This window comes from Podarcis melisellensis, assembly GCF_964234715.1.
Source record: "Podarcis melisellensis genome assembly, chromosome: 10".
NCBI classification, from domain to species: Eukaryota; Metazoa; Chordata; class Lepidosauria; order Squamata; family Lacertidae; genus Podarcis; species Podarcis melisellensis.
The window spans coordinates 65,144,888-65,163,622 of NC_138542.1; the positions used below are offsets into that span (position 1 = coordinate 65,144,888).

At 44.1% G+C, this 18,735-nt stretch overlaps 1 protein-coding gene across 30 annotated transcripts in view; it reads right to left on the bottom strand.

Moving 5' to 3' along the window:
• CELF2 (CUGBP Elav-like family member 2) overlaps nucleotides 1–18,735 on the bottom strand; it is a 518,056-nt gene that overhangs the window by 14,644 nt on the left and 484,677 nt on the right. For 10 of the 30 annotated variants that reach the window (XM_081927070.1, XM_081927078.1, XM_081927082.1 and 7 more), the window contains one exon: nucleotides 2,031–2,150. In XM_081927070.1, the coding sequence (XP_081783196.1) occupies nucleotides 2,031–2,150 (120 nt within the window). Of the gene's footprint in view, nucleotides 1–2,018; nucleotides 2,151–12,917; nucleotides 13,041–18,735 lie in introns of all 30 variants that reach the window. The other 20 variants (XM_081927063.1, XM_081927066.1, XM_081927087.1 and 17 more) reach the window with 3 other exon arrangements.

The window sequence follows — 18,735 nt, forward strand, 5'->3', positions numbered from 1 at the left end:
CCAAAATAGACTCCTTCCTACGAAACCTCATGCCGAGTAAACCAGCTAATCTCTTAAGACCCTAGAAACAGATTTTGCGAAGATGCTGCTATGAACTAGCGCCGCTAAGCCCTTGGAATGCATTTCCAAGGAAATACCAATTCTTTGCTGTACGGTGCCTAGTCACAAGAGGAGGCTGGACACTGACAGGGCAGCAGATTACGGAAGGGGGCAGCCTCCCGTAACTTAGTGTCCCCACACAGATGTTTTGGTCTACAGCTCACATTATCCCAAGCTGTAGTCAAAAGCATCTGAAGGACACCAGGTTGGGGGCAGCTGGATTAGGGTTTTCAGATAGGTCAAGGACCCTGTACTAGACCCCATATCTGAAACTGGGCACCCTGTTTCCTTGATAATGGGAGAACTGCTGGTAACATGCCCAGCACAAACAAGAGAACAACTCTGGCTTCCATATTTCAGTGTTAATGGTAAAGTGTGCAAGGCTGTGGTATTTAGGTTACAGTAATGTGTGAGACTGATCTGACACGGATAAATCATAGAATTGTAGAGTTGGGAGGGACCCTGAGGATCATCTAGTCCAGCGGTTCTCAACCTGTGGGTCCCCAGATGTTGTTGGACTACAACTCCCATCATCCCTGAGCCCCTTGCTAGCTAGGGGTGATGGGAGTTGTAGTTCAACAACATCTGGGGACCCACAGGTTGAGAAAGGCTGACCTAGTTCAACCCCCTGCAATGCAGGAATATATAGCTGTCCCATATGGGAATCGAACCTGCAACCCTGACGTTATCAGAACTGTGCTCTAACCAACTGAGCTATCCAAATACACAACTCCGTTCTTTTCATCTGTGATCTAATTAATACAAGAAAAGGAGATTCTGGCTAAACATCAGAAATAACTTTCTCATGGTAAGAGCTGTTCAACAGTTGAACAGACTCCCATGAGCGGTGGTGGTCTCTCCTTCCTTGGAGGTTTTCAAGCAAAGGTTGGGTGGCCATCAGTCATGGGATGATCTCGTTGAGATTCCTGCATTGCAGGAGGTTGGACTAGATGACCCTCTACGATTCTATGACTGAGTTGTCAATGGGTTTCAATGGGCATACTCTGAGTATGACTTACTAAACTTAAGCCTACATTCTTAGAGACACTGGGATTGAGGTCCACATGGACATCAGTATTGGGGATGATCTACACCAGGGGTGGGGAAGTGGGGGCCCTTCAGATATTATTGGATTCCTATCAGCCCCAGCTAACACACCCAATGGTTTGGGGTGATGGAATTGGGAGGACCACATGTCCCCCATTCATGATATAAGCTGAGCGCCAATGCATGCACAGATAGCACTCCTATTGCCAGCAAACAAAAGGATGTGCAGGGCTGCTTCCCTAGATAAGGGCTAGGGATGGTGGAGGAGTCTGCTTGAAATGAGTTGCACACAAAATTTGCCAGTTCTGACCCAATCGAGCTTTGCCCACAACAGACCTCCTCATCGACTGCTTCAGGTAATATGCAAAGCCTTATGCAACTGTCTTCTGGAAGCCAGAAATGAAACTACCACTATTAACGGGGGCACACTCTACACCTCTTGGGCTTAGCAACAGTCCACTGTAATTGTGTGCTGCTGCTACAATCAGCAGCTACTACTGGCAATAGCAGCAGCAACAGGAGCCTCTCTGCTATTCTGTTCTCTTTCAAATGGAAACGGCATCTGGCTCTTCTGAACCTGAAGATGATTGGCCTTGAGAATCAACGCTAGCTACCCAAACACAAACCTAACTATGTTGACACCCTGCAAGAGAAACACAATGTTGTGAGGAAATGTTAGCAATGGCGTCGCGGTCCTTCAACGAGGCAAGACCCGTTCAGGCCAAGTCACTGCGGATACCCAGAACAGAAGTTTGTCGATTTCACCCCATGTATTTTTCATAGTAACATTCACTGTATTATAAACGGTCAAGTGTTCCTACGGTGATTACAGGGAAATTGCTGGAGTGTCCACCACAGCAATAAATACTCACTGTTTACGGTACCTGCTAGTGCATTAATATTATTCAATCCAACAGTGGCTCCTGCCAATCCTTGGAGAGTCCCCAGAGAAGTCAAGGAATTCATGGCCGCCCCAGCTGTGGAATTTGCTGTTGATGCAGCCACTAAAGGAGGCAAAAAAAAAAGGGAGAGGGAAATGGAGCGCCCAGTTATTCACCCACAAAGAACCATTAAGTTCCATGCACTCTCACAGTGATAAACCACAGAATTCCTCCTGAAAATGTAAGGAATCAGACAACCTCTAGTACTTGCTTTGATAACTTAGGTTTAAAAAAATAAAATAAAAAGTAGCAGGCTGAAACCTAGGATCAAGTCACATGACACCACTTTCTAGGACAAATAGACTTTTTAAAAATAAATAAACTGAATTCATGGTAGTGTGTGTCACATTCAAGCCAATGCCAAGATGGGGAAAAAGAGAGCAGTCAAAGAGGCAGAGTCATGATGATCTGTTGTAACAATCTGTCCTATCATTAGACCAACCACAATTTGATGCCAGCCAAATGGGAAGAGGGCTCCTTGGGGAGAAAGGGTGGGATAAAAATTGAATTAGTGAACAAATTAATAAAACAGCTTCTTAATTCCACTTGGGCTTACTTGAATAGGCTGTTGTTTTTATATAAATACATACTGTGCAACTCTGGAGTATAACGGAGGAGAACGGACGTAATCAGAATACAGTCATACCTCTTGTAGCGTTCGCTGCATGTTGCAGATTTTCAGGTTGCGAACGCGGCAAACCCGGAAGTGTATATTTCCGGGTTTCACCGCGCGCGCATGCGCGGAAGCGTTCTGCGCACTTTGCGCATGCGCAGAAGCGCTCTATCGCGCTCCGTGCTTGCGCAGAAGTGCCGCTCTAGTTGCAGACTTTTTGGGGTGCGAACGGCACCCTGGAACGGATCGTGTCACTGTATTTTTTTCCTAGTGCAGATGTTGAGTGGCTTCCTTTAAGGAAACACATGCTCCAGGAATTTGTTGGGAAATTTGGAGCAATAAGAGAGTTCAACAGTAAGATATCCCTTGCACATATTTTCTGGAAGCAATGGATACAACCAGACATACTTCTGAGTAAACATGCACATCAGCACAGTGTAAGGCTGCAGCCCTGAGGTCCGTGGAGTAAAAACTGAAAATGGTTCAATTGCCCTGTTCAAGAGTGGAATTGAGAGCAGGAAGAAAGACCACTCTTGTGTTCCTCTGCCCTTTTGCAGGACATTGATTCCAAGTGGAACCAATTTTAAAAAAGGAGAATGGACAGGACAAGATTTTCATATTCTCAGGAGCAGGCCTAAATTCCTCTCCAGTATGGATGTGTGTCCAGGGACCTTTTGGGTCCAAGTTGACTCCTGGTCCTTCCTTGGCATGCACCTGAACCTCCGTGACATCCCCTTTCCCTTTAGCCCTACCCAATTTAGTGCTCCAACATCAGCTGGGCCAGGGTGTTAGGTATCTTCTGGCTATGCGGTTGCATCCTAAATGTCCCTTGAACCCATTGTTCTTGCCTTTTACATCATGCATCTGTTGTGGCCATTTCCGGGAATGAATGCATAGTGAAAGCGACCCCGAGGGTGAATTGCAACTGAGGAATCTCAACTAAAGCATTCATGGCAGACGGCCACCCAACCTCTGCTTCAAAACCTCGCCACCTCCCAGGGGAGACCGTTCCACTGTCAAACAGCTCTTACTGTCAGAAAGTTCTTCCTGGTGTATGATGTTAGTAGACTGTTCTCATACCGCACCGAATCAGTAGGAAGAGGTCCAGATTTCCTACTCAGCCGGTACTATATATATGCACGAATAATTTAGTTCTGCAAATTGGACACTGAAATCATTGCCTGGGCTGGGAGCATAACTATTTGCCCCTCCACCCCTTAGATAAAATGGTTGTGTCCAGTTGACTGCATTAGTAGCTGACATTTTTAACATCTATATGAAGCCGCTGGGAGAGATCATCAGGGGGTTTGGACTGGGTGTCCATCAATATGCAGATGATACCCAGCTCTACCTCTCTTTCAAATCAGAACCAGTGAAGGCGGTGAAGGTCCTGTGTGAGTGCCTGGAGGCGGTTGGAGGATGGATGGCGGCTAATGGATTGAGGCTGAATCCTGACAAGACAGAAGTACTGTTTTTGGGGGACAGGGGGCGGGCTGGTGTGGAGGACTCCCTGGTCCTGAATAGGGTAACTGTGCCCCTGAAGGACCAGGTGCGTAGCCTGGGAGTCATTTTGGACTCACAGCTGTCCATGGAGGCGCAGGTCAATTCTGTATCCAGGGCAAATGAAATTAACAACGGCTGGAACCTTCAGATGGAGAATGAATGACACCCTATTTAGAGATGAAGAAATCTATCATAAGGCCCCAAAAATATTGAAGGATTACTTTGAGATAAATTTGAGAACTGAGGTTGAAAAAAGAATAGTATGGGACGCAAGTAAGGCCGTGATGCGTGGATTCCTAATTCAGCAAAATTCTATAAAAAGGAAGAAACAAAATGAAAAGAAGGAAAAGATTTTGAACCAGATAAAGGAAGGAGAAAAGAAACTGAGATCTAAGCCGAAGTCTCATGAGATTTTAAGAGAAATAAAGTACCATCAGACCCAATATATGGAATTGATGAATCAGGAAATAGAATGGAAGATAAAGCAAATGAGACAAAGGACATTTGAATCGGCAGATAAATGTGGGAAACTGCTGTCATGGCAACTGAAAAAGAGGCAAAAGTTAAATACGGTGACATCCCTGGAAATAGATGGGAAAATTATCAACAAACCAAATGAAATAAGCAACTGTTTTCAAAGTTTCTTCAAAAAACTTTATGCACAAGGGCCTACAAATGAACAAGAAATAGAAGAATTCGTCAAAAAATATGGACTATCAAAGATTTCAGAACAAAATAAAAGGATTTTGAATGAAAAAATCACAGAACAAGAAATAGAGGGTGCCATCCAGAATACGAAATTGGGGAAATCACCAGGACCAGATGGTTTGACTGCAAAATACTACAAAGATCTTAAAGAATGGCTAATACAGCCATTGAAGGAAGTATGTAACCAGATATTAGAGGGGAAAAAGGCTCCTGAATCGTGGAAAGACACATTTATCTCACTTATACCGAAGACAGAAACTGAGAAACATCAAGTTAAGAACTACCGCCCTATATCACTCTTGAATGTGGATTATAAAATTTTTGCAGATGTTTTAGCAAAAAGATTTAAGAGAGTTTTGATGGAGGAGATTCATAAGAACCAAACAGGCTTTCTCCCAGGGAGACATATGTCAGAAAATGTGAGGAACATTATAGACATTTTAGAGATGCTAGAGGTGGACATTAATAGGAAGGCAGTTCTGATCTTTGTGGACGCGGAGAAGGCCTTTGACAATATTTCTTGGAAATTTATGAAAAAGAATCTCCATGGGATGGGGGTAGGCCAAGGGTTTGAAAACGGTATAGGTGCAATATATTCTGAACAAAGAGCGAAATTAATTGTGAACAATGTGGTAATGGATGAGATACCAATAGAGAAAGGTACACGACAGGGATGCCCTATATCCCCTTTACTGTTTATATCGGTCCTGGAGGTTTTATTAAACATGATTAGGAAGGACCAGCTGGTAAAAGGAATACAGGTCGGATCCAAACAATACAAGTTAAGGGCATTTGCAGATGACTTAGTGCTAACTTTGCAACAGCCAGAAGCTAGTACAAAAAGAGTTTTAGAATTAATGGAGATATTCGGCCAGGTCGCAGGATTTAAATTGAACAAACAGAAAACAAAGGTGCTGGAAAAAAATCTAACAAAAGAGGAGAAAGATAGGTTTCAAAGTGAAACTGGGTTGGAAATAGAAAAAAAGGTTAAGTACCTGGGGGTAAATCTGACATCAAAAAATGTGAACCTATTTAAAGACAACTATGAAAAATGTTGGACAGAAGTCAAGAAAGATTTAGACATATGGTCTAGGTTGAAACTTTCCTTGTTAGGCCGAATTGCTGTTATCAAGATGAATGTATTGCCAAGAATGTTGTTTTTATTTCAGACGCTACAGATTCTAGACAAAATGGACTGTTTCAAGAGGTGGCAGAAAGATATATCTAAATTTGTCTGGCAGGGCAAAAAGCCCAGAATAAAATTTAAGATTTTAACCGATGCAAAAGATAGAGGGGGCTTTGCACTGCCAGACTTAAGACTTTATTATGAATCAGCAGCCTTTTGCTGGTTGAAGCAATGGCTACTTCTTGAAGACACAGACATTCTTGATCTGGAAGGATATGACAATAGTTTTGGTTGGCATGCATATTTGTGGTATGACAAGGTAAAGGTGTATAAAAGTTTTAAGAACCATATTGTCAGGAAAGCATTGTATAATGTTTGGAATAGATATAAGGATTTATTGGAAAGTAAAACTCCTAGGTGGTTGTCACCAATGGAAGCGAAAGCAGTGAAAAAAATTAATATGGACTCTAATTGGCCTAAGTACTGTGAAATTTTAGAATATGATGGTGAAAGACTGAAGCTACAAAGTTTTGAGAAGCTAAAGCATAAAGTTCGAGACTGGTTACACTACCGTCAGATAAATGAGATGTTTAAGCAGGACAGGAAACTTGGTTTTCAGAAGGAGAGGTCAAAGTTAGAAACAGAATTGCTAGAATCCAATACTAAAAACTTATCTAAAATGTATAATTTGCTGCTGAAATGGAATACACAGGATGAAACAGTGAAATCAGCTATGATTAAATGGGCACAGGACATTGGTCATGACATTATGTTTGACGACTGGGAACAGTTATGGACCACCGGTGTTAAATTTACGGCATGTAATGCCCTGAAAGAGAATATAATGAAAATGATCTATAGGTGGTACATGACCCCAGTCAAACTTGCAAAGATTTACCATCTGCCCAATAATAAATGTTGGAAATGTAATGAGGCTGAAGGTACTTTTTATCATCTTTGGTGGACTTGCCCAAAGATTAAAGCCTACTGGGAAATGATCTATAATGAAATTAAGAAAGTCCTTAAGTGGACATTTGTAAAGAAACCGGAGGCTTTTCTCTTGGGCATGGTCGGCCAATTGGTATCAAAGAAGGATAAGACATTTTTTATGTATGCAACCACAGCAGCAAGAATCCTGTTGGCAAAGTATTGGAAGATGCAAGAATTACCTACTCTGGAAGAATGGCAATCGAAGGTGATGGAATATATGGGACTGGCAGAGATGACCGGCAGAATCCGTGACCAGAGGAAAGAGACAGTGGAAGAGGACTGGAGGAAATTTAAAACATATCTAAAAAATTACTGTAAAATTGTGGACTGATAAGATGTTAAGGGGTAGGAAATAAAGAACTACAGCTGTAAATTTTAAACTATAAGGAAATTCAAAAGGGGTTTAACTAAAGACTGATTGATGAGTTGCTCGAAAAATGGTAAAACAAGGATGTGGCGAAGGGAAGGCATGGGGAAGTCGATTTTTGTTGTTTGTTTTTGATGTTTGTGTTTGTTTTGTATTGTTATTAATATGTGTAAAAACTAATAAAAATATTTAAAAAAAAAAATTCTGTATCCAGGGCAGCTGTCTACCAACTCCACCTGGTACGCAGGCTGAGACCCTACCTGCCCGCAGACTGTCTCGCCAGAGTAGTGCAGGCTCTAGTTATCTCCCGCTTGGACTACTGCAATGCGCTCTACGTGGGGCTACCTTTGAAGGTGACTCGGAAGCTACAGCTAATCCAGAATGCGGCAGCTAGACTGGTGACTGGGGGCGGCCGCCGAGACCACATAACACCGGTCTTGAAAGACCTACATTGGCTCCCAGTACGTTTCCGAGCACAATTCAAAGTGTTGGTGCTGACCTTTAAAGCCCTAAACGGCCTCGGTCCAGTATACCTGAAGGAGCGTCTCCTCCCCCATCATTCTGCCCGGACGCTGAGGTCCAGTGCCGAGGGCCTTCTGGCGGTTCCCTCATTGCGAGAAGCAAGGCTACAGGGAACCAGGCAGAGGGCCTTTTCGGTAGTGGCGCCCGCCCTGTGGAACGCCCTCCCATCAGATGTCAAAACCATAAACAACTACTTGACATTCAGAAAACATCTTAAGGCAGCCCTGTTCAGGGAAGTTTTTAATGTATGATATTTTAGTGTTTCCTGGTTTCTATGGAAGCCGCCCAGAGTGGCTGGGGGGGCCCAGCCAGATGGGCGGGGTATAAATAATAAATTATTATTATTATTATTATATTGCTCAAAACACAATGAGGCAGGTTGCAAGTATGATGAAGAACTTCTAAGGTGGTTGAATAGGGGCTGTTGGCTACACCTTTAGTGCACATGAAATTATGAGTGGAGTTATTCCTTTTCATAAGGTGCACATATAGCAGGAGGCGCTTACGCTGATGTTGGCATTAGGGCTGGGTGATTTATTGTCCAAAACTGATTTGAAATCCATATTGTGATATCGATTTCATATGTTTTGACCTGACAATATATAGCAAATCATGATGTGTATATATTTGTGTGTGTGTGTGTGTGTGTGTGTGTGTATGCTATGCAAAAATCACAGTGTGGGAAATACTGTGAAGCCAGATAATGCTTCTCTCGATTCCTACAGCCCCTGTTAACCATTTTATTTTATTATAAATTATTTATAATTTATTATTTATACTTCGCCCATCTGGGCAACGAATCGGAACAGGCACTGGCAAAAATCATGATACAGGGAAAACTGTGAAGCCAGCCAATGCCTCTACATAGCTCCATCCTTATTTCAGACATTGTGATATATCGGCAGATCGCAATGTTTAGCTGGTGATGTATCACGCTGTTGAAAACCAGGCATCGCCCAGCCCTAGTTGACACGGCAAGCGATGCTTTCATTAACTAACGCCATATTCATTAACAGCTAGTGAAAATCTATTTGATACTGGAAGTGGGGGGAAATTACAAATTGATGTCTTCCAGAACTCCCACCACAGTGAATCAAGCAGACACTCAAACTCTTGTTGTTCTGAAATGAATAATCTCACAGCAGTGCTTAATAAACAGCTGGAAGTTGTCCCTGGATTCCTAGAAAATTTGATGTACTGACAGCATAATGCTTCCAGGCAGCTTTTCTTGATGTTGCTGCCCCATTGTTGGTTAGCCTAATTGTTACAGAAGATGAAATGTATAACATTCACACATCCAGGGGTTTTTGCCTTCAGGAGTTATACTTTGGCAGCTCTTTGTCTTGGTCACAGCAAATTGATTCTTTTCTCTGTTTTTTTTGCTGGGAATGTTATCCCCTGAACATTAATAGATTGCAAAAGGGAAGTATTCTTGAAGCAATGAATGAATCATGATGACATTCCCTGGGTATGTTCAATGAAAGTGCATGTGGGCAACTGCAAATGTAATTGCAGTTCTTATTAAGAGCCAGTGTGGTGTAGTGGTTAAGAGCAGTGGACTCGTAATCTGGTGAACCGGGTTTGATTCCCTGCTCCTCCACATGCAGCTGCTGGGTGACCTTGGGCCAGTCACACTTCTCTGAAGTCTCTCAGCCTCACTCACCTCACAGAGTGGTTGTTGTGGGGGAGGAGCGGAAAGGAGATTGTTGGCCGCTTTGAGACTCCTTAGGGTAGTGATAAAACGGGATATCAAATCCAAACTCTTTTTTCTCTCTTCTAATTGCTAGGTTATATCCCTTCTCCCTGAGACACTAGCCTTCTGTCTGCAGGGACCTTTATTTGCTATGGGGGAACATTTCATTATTGATACCCCACCCTCTGCACATGCTGTCTCTAGTGATACAGCCCAGAAACAAATCGAACCCTCAAAGTGAGAGCTATGATTGAAATGTATTCCACTCCTCTTTTTGTAAAAACCCCCCACCATACAATAGCACAATATTCTGCCTCTTAGAAGGCAATTGGCAATTTAGGTATCTGTTTGTTTTCTGCGTCGTGACCTACAGCAACTTTGTGGGGAGATTTCCAGTGGATAAATGATGAGTTAAACCCCTTCTCACACCTTCAAGGCTGTGATTCTGTCTTCACCCCATGGATGCACAGGCAAATAAGAACACATTGGGAGATCAGATTACTGATCATCCATACCATGTCTAGTTTAGCCCTAAAAGGTTGGACAAATTCTTAGAGGAGAAATATTACTTATCTCTCTTAGTTTAGACCTACAGAGACTATTTTGCTTTGAAAGTTGGATTTTCCCTGCGCAACTAGGCTTGTGCTGCAATTCCCACATGCGCTACACATGGGGATAAAGTAAATCCCATTGAAAACAGAGGTCCTTCCTGGGTGTACAGGTTTTCGGCTCCACTGCTATTCAAGGATCACGTTGGCTTTAACCAACTGCCTGAAGATGGGGAATTGTGCAAGGAATTTAATCTCTAAGGAATTTAATCTCTCCCTCCCTCTCCCTCCCTGTATAACTCCAGTGAACTGAGGCTGCCTGTAAACCTAAAGGTAAAGGTAAAGGGACCCCTGACCATTAGGTCCAGTCGTGACCAACTCTGGGGTTGCGGCACTCACCGCGCTTTATTGGCCGAGGGAGCCGGCGTACAGCTTCCAGGTCATGTGGCCAGCATGACTAAGCCGCTTCTGGCGAACCAGAGCAGCGCACGGAAACGCCGTTTACCTTCCCGCCAGAGTGGTACCTATTTATCTACTTGCACTTTGATGTGCTTTCAAACTGCTAGGTTGGCAGGAGCTGAGACTGAGCAATGGGAGCTCACCCCGTCGCGGGGATTTGAACTGCTGACCTTCTGATCAGCAAGTCCTAGGCTCTGTGGTTTAACCCACAGCACCACCCGTGTCCCTCTAAATCAGAGGTAGAGAGCCTTTTTTTGCTCCATATTGTTTCATGGGCAGCCTTGCAAAAGCTGCATGGGATTCAACACATGTGACTAAGGCACCAGTTAATTTCAATGATGTTTCACCCACTTAAAAGGAAGTAAGCCCTATTGCAAGGCTGAGAAACTTGCTGCCCTCCAGATATTGTTGGATTCCAGCTTCCATCGGATTCCGCCAGCATGGTCAAGGGTCAAGGCTGATGGGAGCTGGAACCAACATTGGGAGAGCCATGGGCTCACTGTCACTGCCTTGTTGAATTCAGAGAGGCTTACTCGGAATAGACATGTTTAGGATTGCGCTGTGAGGGTCCAAAACCCCATGAGCTCCAATTATTCCATGTGATAATAACCACACTTCTGAGTTTTTAGTTGATTCCTGGAAGGTTATGTGTTTTAAAAAAACCTCTTTCATACCACTGAAAATGTGGAGGGGGTGGATTTAATCCCTTTGCTGAAGGTAAACCTGGGTGGCGATTCAAAAGAGCACATCAATCCAGCTATTGAGCATGAGTGACTGGCATTAAGCTACCTGCCCTTTGCAGAAATCTATCTCCAGCCAACCAGAATATTTACTTCATTCAAACTGCATTACTGCATGTTGTGAAAAACTGCATCTATTAAATTCAGCTGGGGGGAAAGCATACTGACTAGAATGTCCGTTTGATTTTATAAATGGCCCATAGCTTGCATTAACAGCATGCCTAAGAATCAAAAATGATTCGCCCCTCCTTTTGATCTTTCACTAGGCGGTGATAAAACGGAAAGCTTTCTTTCCAGCAAGCTTTCTGGAATGTTGCACTAAAAGAGCCATGGAGAAATCAAGCGAGGGACCCTCATCCTGTTTCCAGCAGCGGCTAGACATGTGCTTGCAGAAAGCCTGCAGGAAACAGTCTTTTCATGTTGACAGTCCACAGCTCCTGCTGTTTGGTTCCAACTTAGTTCTCAAAGGTTCTGTAAGACAGACTACAATGGGCAAAATTTGCAACCATTTGTTAAAGCTACTGCGTCGGCTACACCCATTCCTTGAGATGTCTGATTTGCCTAGTGACACACGCCTTAGTTATGCCCCATTCGGATTACTGTAACATGTTCTACGCAGGGCTGCCTTTGAAAAGTGCTCTGAAACTTTACCCGGCTCAAAGAACTGCAGCCAGATTGCTGACCAGGGCTAGTTATAGGGAGCATACAGCCGTTAGGGTTTCTATGAAATGTCCTATACAGGTGTATCAAGATAACAGGTCCTGTTTGGCTTTGCTGAACTCAGAGAGTTGCAAGCAAAGAACCAAATACTTGCAGAACCAAATACTTGCAGATTGCGTTACATTGTGCAAGAGAGTGTATTCAGAAAGGAGTCATTCAGGTGTCCTACATGCCAGGAAACAACTTCCTTGCTACAACAGTTCCGCTGGCTGTTTCCGGGCACAGTTCAAAGTGCTTGCTATCACCTACAAAGCCCTACAGGGCTTGGGTCCAAGCTAACTGAAACACTGTATTCCCTCATAGGAACCTGCTTGGGTTCTGAGCTCTTCGGGAGAGGCCTTCCCCTCGGGTCATGCCACTCTCACAGGCACACTTGGTGGGGGTGAGGGAAAAGGCCTTCTCGGTGGTGGCTCCTCTCTGGCTACTTTGGAACTCCATCTCTAGAGAAGCCAGTCTGGCTCCCTCCTTGCTGTCCTTCTGCCAGCAGGTGAAGACTTTCTTGATTTTTGCACACACACACCCGGGTCTGCGGCCTTGGAGGGAGCCAACCTACCCAACCCCTAGGGTTGCCCCAAGTCTTTCCCATCCCTACTTAGAGATTGGGGGATGGGGAATTGAACCTGTGGACTTCTGTGGTCAAGGCATTGGCTCTGCCACAGAGCTATGGCTCTCTCTGCCCCCCAGGGATATACTTACAGCAGCTGCAGTGTGTAAAAGGAGTATGCGTACGCTGCGTGGGACTTTCATGGTTATGTATCCCTGTGACAGAAGCACAACATGGAGGGGAAGGCCTCTGGACTTTGCATAGCAAATGGGTGAAAACTGCTTAAAAAAAACTGACCGTCTGCTAGAAAGGTCCTCACTCTCATTTCATCTTCCAGGCAGGTATTTGTCAGTTTGGGGGATACGGGCAGGTAAAGGAGCCCTTTGTGGTTGGAAGACAACTGCAGCGGACTCCCAAATGCTGAAATAAAAACAGGGACAGAAGAAAATGTCCAAGATCAGCATCCCATAGCCCCCAAATTGCCAGTAACCAGGCAGGTCACTTCTTACCTCACCTGAAGATCAGCTTTGTAATGAGTAACAGTGGCTGATATAACGAACTTCTCTGATAGTCTGTTTATTTTATTTTTAAAGATCAAGCTGCATTCTGATGTAAATTGGTTCCCTGTGTCAGCTTGCACATTAAATGAAAAAGTGCTTCCTTCACTTACATTTGTCTTAGGACAGTCTCCATAAAGTAAGAAAAGTGTTTGCTAACCTTATCGGGTAGACTCTCTCCGGTTGAGAGCTGGCATGCTGCATATAACTAATGCCCCTATTACATTACAGCACCTTTCCAAGAACTCAGTTAATTAGCCTTTGATGGATTAGACGTCCCTTAATATGCCACAAAACATCTAGGCCCACACAAAAAAATGTGCCGGCGCTTTTGAGCGAACTGCGAGACCTGGTGCTTGTGGTTGCAACGAGCCACTTAATATTAAAGCTCCTTCAGGTGTGGAGTTTTATTAAGCTTCAAATTAATTCTGATGGCTTAGAACTCACAGCCTGCTCCTGGTCAGTGCTTCTCATAAATCGCTGTGGCGTACAAGGTAGCATGTCTACCCTGTGCGTGGCATAGCTGACAGCAGCGCTTGATGACGCCGTGGCAGCAAATAACCCGAACAAGACAGCAATATAGCTGTGTGCTGGTTTGTACGTGCAGAATGTCTAAATAGTCTTTCTCTGGGTCCTGTGTGATTGTGTGAGCGCAGATATGGATCTTAGACGTGTGTGGGATGGGCCCAGAGTATGAATCAGCTTAGCGCTTCTGGATCCATTGACCGCCCCGGGCCCCAATGTAGCATAGAGAGACTGCAGTACTTTCCAACATTTCACTGGCAAATAGTTTGGTGGGAAGGAGGTATTCCGGTAGCATCCCTATTCTCATGCCAGAGATAATAGCCCAGCCTAGGGTTGCCATATTTAGAAAAGTGAAAATCCGGACAAAAGTTGTTGAGCAGGTTTTGGCAAAGCTGTTGAGCTATTTTCTCAAATTAAAAAAAGAGAGAGAGATTTTAAACTATTTTTGAAAGAAATTCACAAAAATCTACATTCCTGGCATGTCTGAATTTCAGCAATTTCCGTCCGGACGCTGTTTAAGATGGCTGAATACCAGCTATGTATGGCAACCCTACCCCAACCTCTTCTCTCTAACACACACACTATTGCAAATGGTGGAAAGGTTCTATTCTACTGTATGTTGTGTTCATCCGATCCACCCTAGCTTCTCCTGTAGAGAAGGACAAAACACACCTGTTGTTAAAAAATATATCAGTGTGACCAGCAGATAGAACACAGGGCAGGGCAGTGCAGATACAAACAGGCACAAATCTCAATAGATGGAAACACTGGGAACCAGTGTCCCTGCACCCTGATGCTGTCTCCCATGTAAAATCAAGGTCAAGGCTGCCATTCAAAGGTGCTTGGAACACCCAAGCCACACTTCTGCACATACTGCGGCCATCATAATGACAGGCATTTTGACTGCTTAGTCAGCTTAATAATAAGGGCTATAAACGCCATCTCCAACTCCTTGAAAGATTCCATCAATGGTGTCTCCGAAAAATTTTACACATCACTAGGGAAGACAGGCAAACTAATATCAGTGTACTGGAAGAAGCAAAGAAGCAATGATTCTTCAACATCAACTTCATTGGACTGGTCATGTTGTGCGGATGCCTGATGATCGTCTTCCAAAGCAACTACTCTATTCCGAACTTAAAAATGGACAGCGTAATGCTGGTAGTCAACAAAAGAGGTTTAAAGACTCTCTCAAGGCAAATCTTAAAAAATGTAGTATAAACACCAACAATTGGGAAACACTGGCCTGAGAGTGCTCCAGTTGGAGAACAGCCTTTTACCAAAGGTGTCATGGGCTTTGAAGACACTCGAACTCAGGATGCAAGGGAGAAACGTGCTAAGAGGAAGACACACTTGGCCAATCCACACCGTAACCAATGTCCCCACTGTGGAAGGATGTGTGGATCCAGAATTGGCCTCCACAGTCACCTACAGACTTATTGTTAAAACTGTGTTTATGGAAGACAATCTTACTCGGCTACGAGTGATCACCAAAGAAGAGAAGAAAGAAGAAGGGCTAGGGCCAAACTAGACATGACAAGGGAGGTGTGTGGTAAGTGTTGCATAGTTTGAAGTAGCTGCATGCGAATGTACCTGTGCGTTTTCCCCTGCAGCAGAGGAAAAGAGGCCTTTTTCCAGCCTGAGAAATGCAACCTTCCAGGGGCCGTGTGGGGTGGGGCCAGAGGCACGAGAAGCCACAACAAGGTATGTGACTTTGTACAGGAGGCTACCTTCCAGCCACACAAAAGCCAGAGGTTTCTACAGACATGCAGATCTCCAACCAGGGACAAGAAATCCCTTCTTATACTTCAAGAACACATTTCAGCCAAGAGGCCTGACCTGGGTAGGTACCAAAGATACCGAGAAAGACCGAGAGGGCTTCACTTGCCCAAGGACCAGCAGTTCTGCACCCATTCCACAGGGTAACAGATACAAAGGAGAGGGAGGAATTGAAAGTGAAAATTAAATGGGATTTACAATTTAAAATACAACAAGAGAAAGGGGGAAATGCTACTTTGAGCTTCAGAAACTGCTGGAAGATCCTTCCGGGTTGTGAATCTTCTGCATCACACAGCACTCAGAAGTTGAGCAGAACTAAAAAAAATAATCCCGAAAACCTAATTTTACTTCTTTTCACGCCTTTTCAGAACCAGCTTGAATTAGGTGACTCTATTCACGTTTTCCAGATATATTTATTATCACCGAGTGCAATAAAACAAATGTCAACGTGTTACTTACATGGGAAAATATTTTGTGGATTTTTAGAGGAATAAGATGCAGGATTTTGAAAACAGCCATCTCCCAAGATGAGCCATCTACATTGATTCATTTGGAAAACTGTCATACAGGTACAGTTATTTTTAGATAATTTTTGGAAGTGAATCATAGATAGCACAGTGGGTGTACTGGCCTATAACAAAATGTCACCGTGGCAGGCTTGAACTGCCTATTGGAGAGACACGCATTGTGCTGAAGTGAACAAATAAAGAAAAAGCTTTTAAAGAATGTTGGGCACAGACGTTTTGTGATGCTTCTCTGCTGAAGCTTCCTAAACTTTCTATAAAAATGGGCTGCATTTCAAACAATTGTGTTCTAAACTTGAATGCTTTTACCTAACAAAGGCAACCTTTTGTGCGATGGATAACATAATGAATAACCCATAAATCATTTAACTGCATCCCGAGGGAGAAGAAGAGAGATTCTGTGCAAATAGATTTTTCAGCAGGCGGACTGGTCAAGAATGCCAGAGACAATCATCTACATTTATCTGGGAGATCAAGTGAATTAATTGCAGCAAAACAGGCGACAACTGCTTTTATCAATCTTGTAGGAAATTTAGAAGAATGGTTGCCAAGCTGATGAGGTACTTAAAAGGCAGGTCTTGCCAACAAAGGTCCGTATAGTAAAAGCTATGGTTTTCCCAGTAGTGATGTATGGAAGTGAGAGCTGGACCATAAAGAAGGCTGATCGCCGAAGAATGGATGCTTTTGAATTATGGTGCTGGAGGAGACTCTTGAGAGTCCCATGGACTGCAAGAAGATCAAACCTATCCATTCTGAAGGAAATCAGCCCAGAGTGCTCACTGGAAGGACAGATCCTGAAGCTGAAGCTCCAATACTTTGGCCACCTCATGAGAAGAGAAGACTCCCTGGAAAAGACCCTGATGTTGGGAAAGATGGAGGGCACAAGGAGAAGGGGGCGACAGAGGACGAGATGGTGGGACAGTGTTCTCAAAGCCACCAGCATGAGTTTGACCAAACTGCAGGAGGCAGTGGAAGACAGGAGTGCCTGGCATGCTCTGGTCCATGGGGTCATGAAGAGTCGGACATGACTAAACGACTAAACAACAACAACAAAGGTCTGTGAATATACAAGGCCAACACCAGGATATCTCTAATCACCTGCAGGAAATGCAGGGCTCAAAGGCTGCAGTGGGCAGCCTGATGCTTCACAGAATCATAGAGTTGGAGGGAGGATGCAGGAATCTCAGCTAAAGCATCCATGGTAGATGGCTACCCAACCTCTGCTTAAGACCTCCAAGGAAGGAGAGGGAGACCGTTCCAATGAAGAGCCCTGCTGAATTAGGAGTCTCTCTCTCTGTGTGTGTTGGAGAATTCAGAGGGAAACAGGAGCAGAAATGGCTGAAGTTCACTTATTTAAGCCTCGTGTGAAACGGAAATCATTCCACCAAATATCACCAGTATTGTTGTTGGTTTCAATCTGCAATTTTGCACTGCATTTCCTTTGCATTGAAATGAATGGCCTTTGCTCTGAAATGGGACAGTGTGGAGTGACATAATGATAGCATAGTTACTTATATAAAACTCTGCCATGGCAAGACAAATGGCGCCATTTTTGTTGTTGTTGGGAGCTGTACTGCAGTGGAACAGAAGCAGTGCTGCATGTGACAAATATGGGAAGGATCAGAAATCAATGCCTTCTTACATTCCTACCAGAGTGGGTGGGTGAGCTCCAGTGTTACTTAAAAAAAATAGGGGTCAGTCCTTGGAATCTCCAAGGTCAGATTTTGGGTCAGATCCTTGCCTGAAATTCTGGAGGTCAGAAGCAAAGCTGGATGCTCAGTCTGAAGTCCAAATAAGGGTAAAGGTAAAGGTAAAGGTACCCCTGCTCGTACGGGCCAGTCTTGACAGACTCTAGGGTTGTGCGCTCATCTCACTCTATAGGCCGGGAGCCAGCGCTGTCCGCAGACACTTCCGGGTCACGTGGCCAGCGTGACAAGCTGCATCTGGCGAGCCAGCACAGCACACGGAACGCCGTTTACCTTCCCGCTGGTAAGCGGTCCCTATTTATCTACTTGCACCCGGGGGTGCTTTCGAACTGCTAGGTTGGCAGGCGCTGGGGCCGAACGACGGGAGCGCACCCCGTCACGGGGATTTGAACCGCCGACCATGCGATCAGCAAGTCCTAGGCACTGAGGTTTTACCCACAGCGCCACCCGCACCCCCAAATAAGGGACCCGAGCCCAAAACCTCATGCTGCTTCCTCAAGGCTACCTAAACCTGCAAATCCTATAAACCTGTACATGCCGATCTTATAGCCTCATTCATCACAATTTTATGTCATTAAATTAGCCAGCCAAGAAATGTTTCCCCTCAAGTGTACTGCCACTTTTGTTGTAATAAAACAAGAAACGGTCTCTAGGTGCAAAGCAATCAGCTGTTCAATTAAAATAGTTCAATACTAAACCCCACCCCCCAATACCTCTTGCGACGGAAAACAAAACAAAAATAAATAAATAATAAATAAATAAATAAATAAATGGAGGGCGCGGCCCCTTCCTTACCATCACTGAAAGGCAAATATAAATGTTCCATTATTGTCCAGGTTTTAATGGAGATGCTTTAGAAATGGTACATGAGGCTTTAGAGAACTAAATGCATATTCCACGGAGCGGAGAAGAACCTGGAAAAGCTTTTATTCGGATTTACAAAGTATTTAATGGAGTGGAAAATGTAGAGCCAGATAAGAAAGTTGAAATCAAAGAACATCTTAACAAAGGGTTGTTTCTGGGT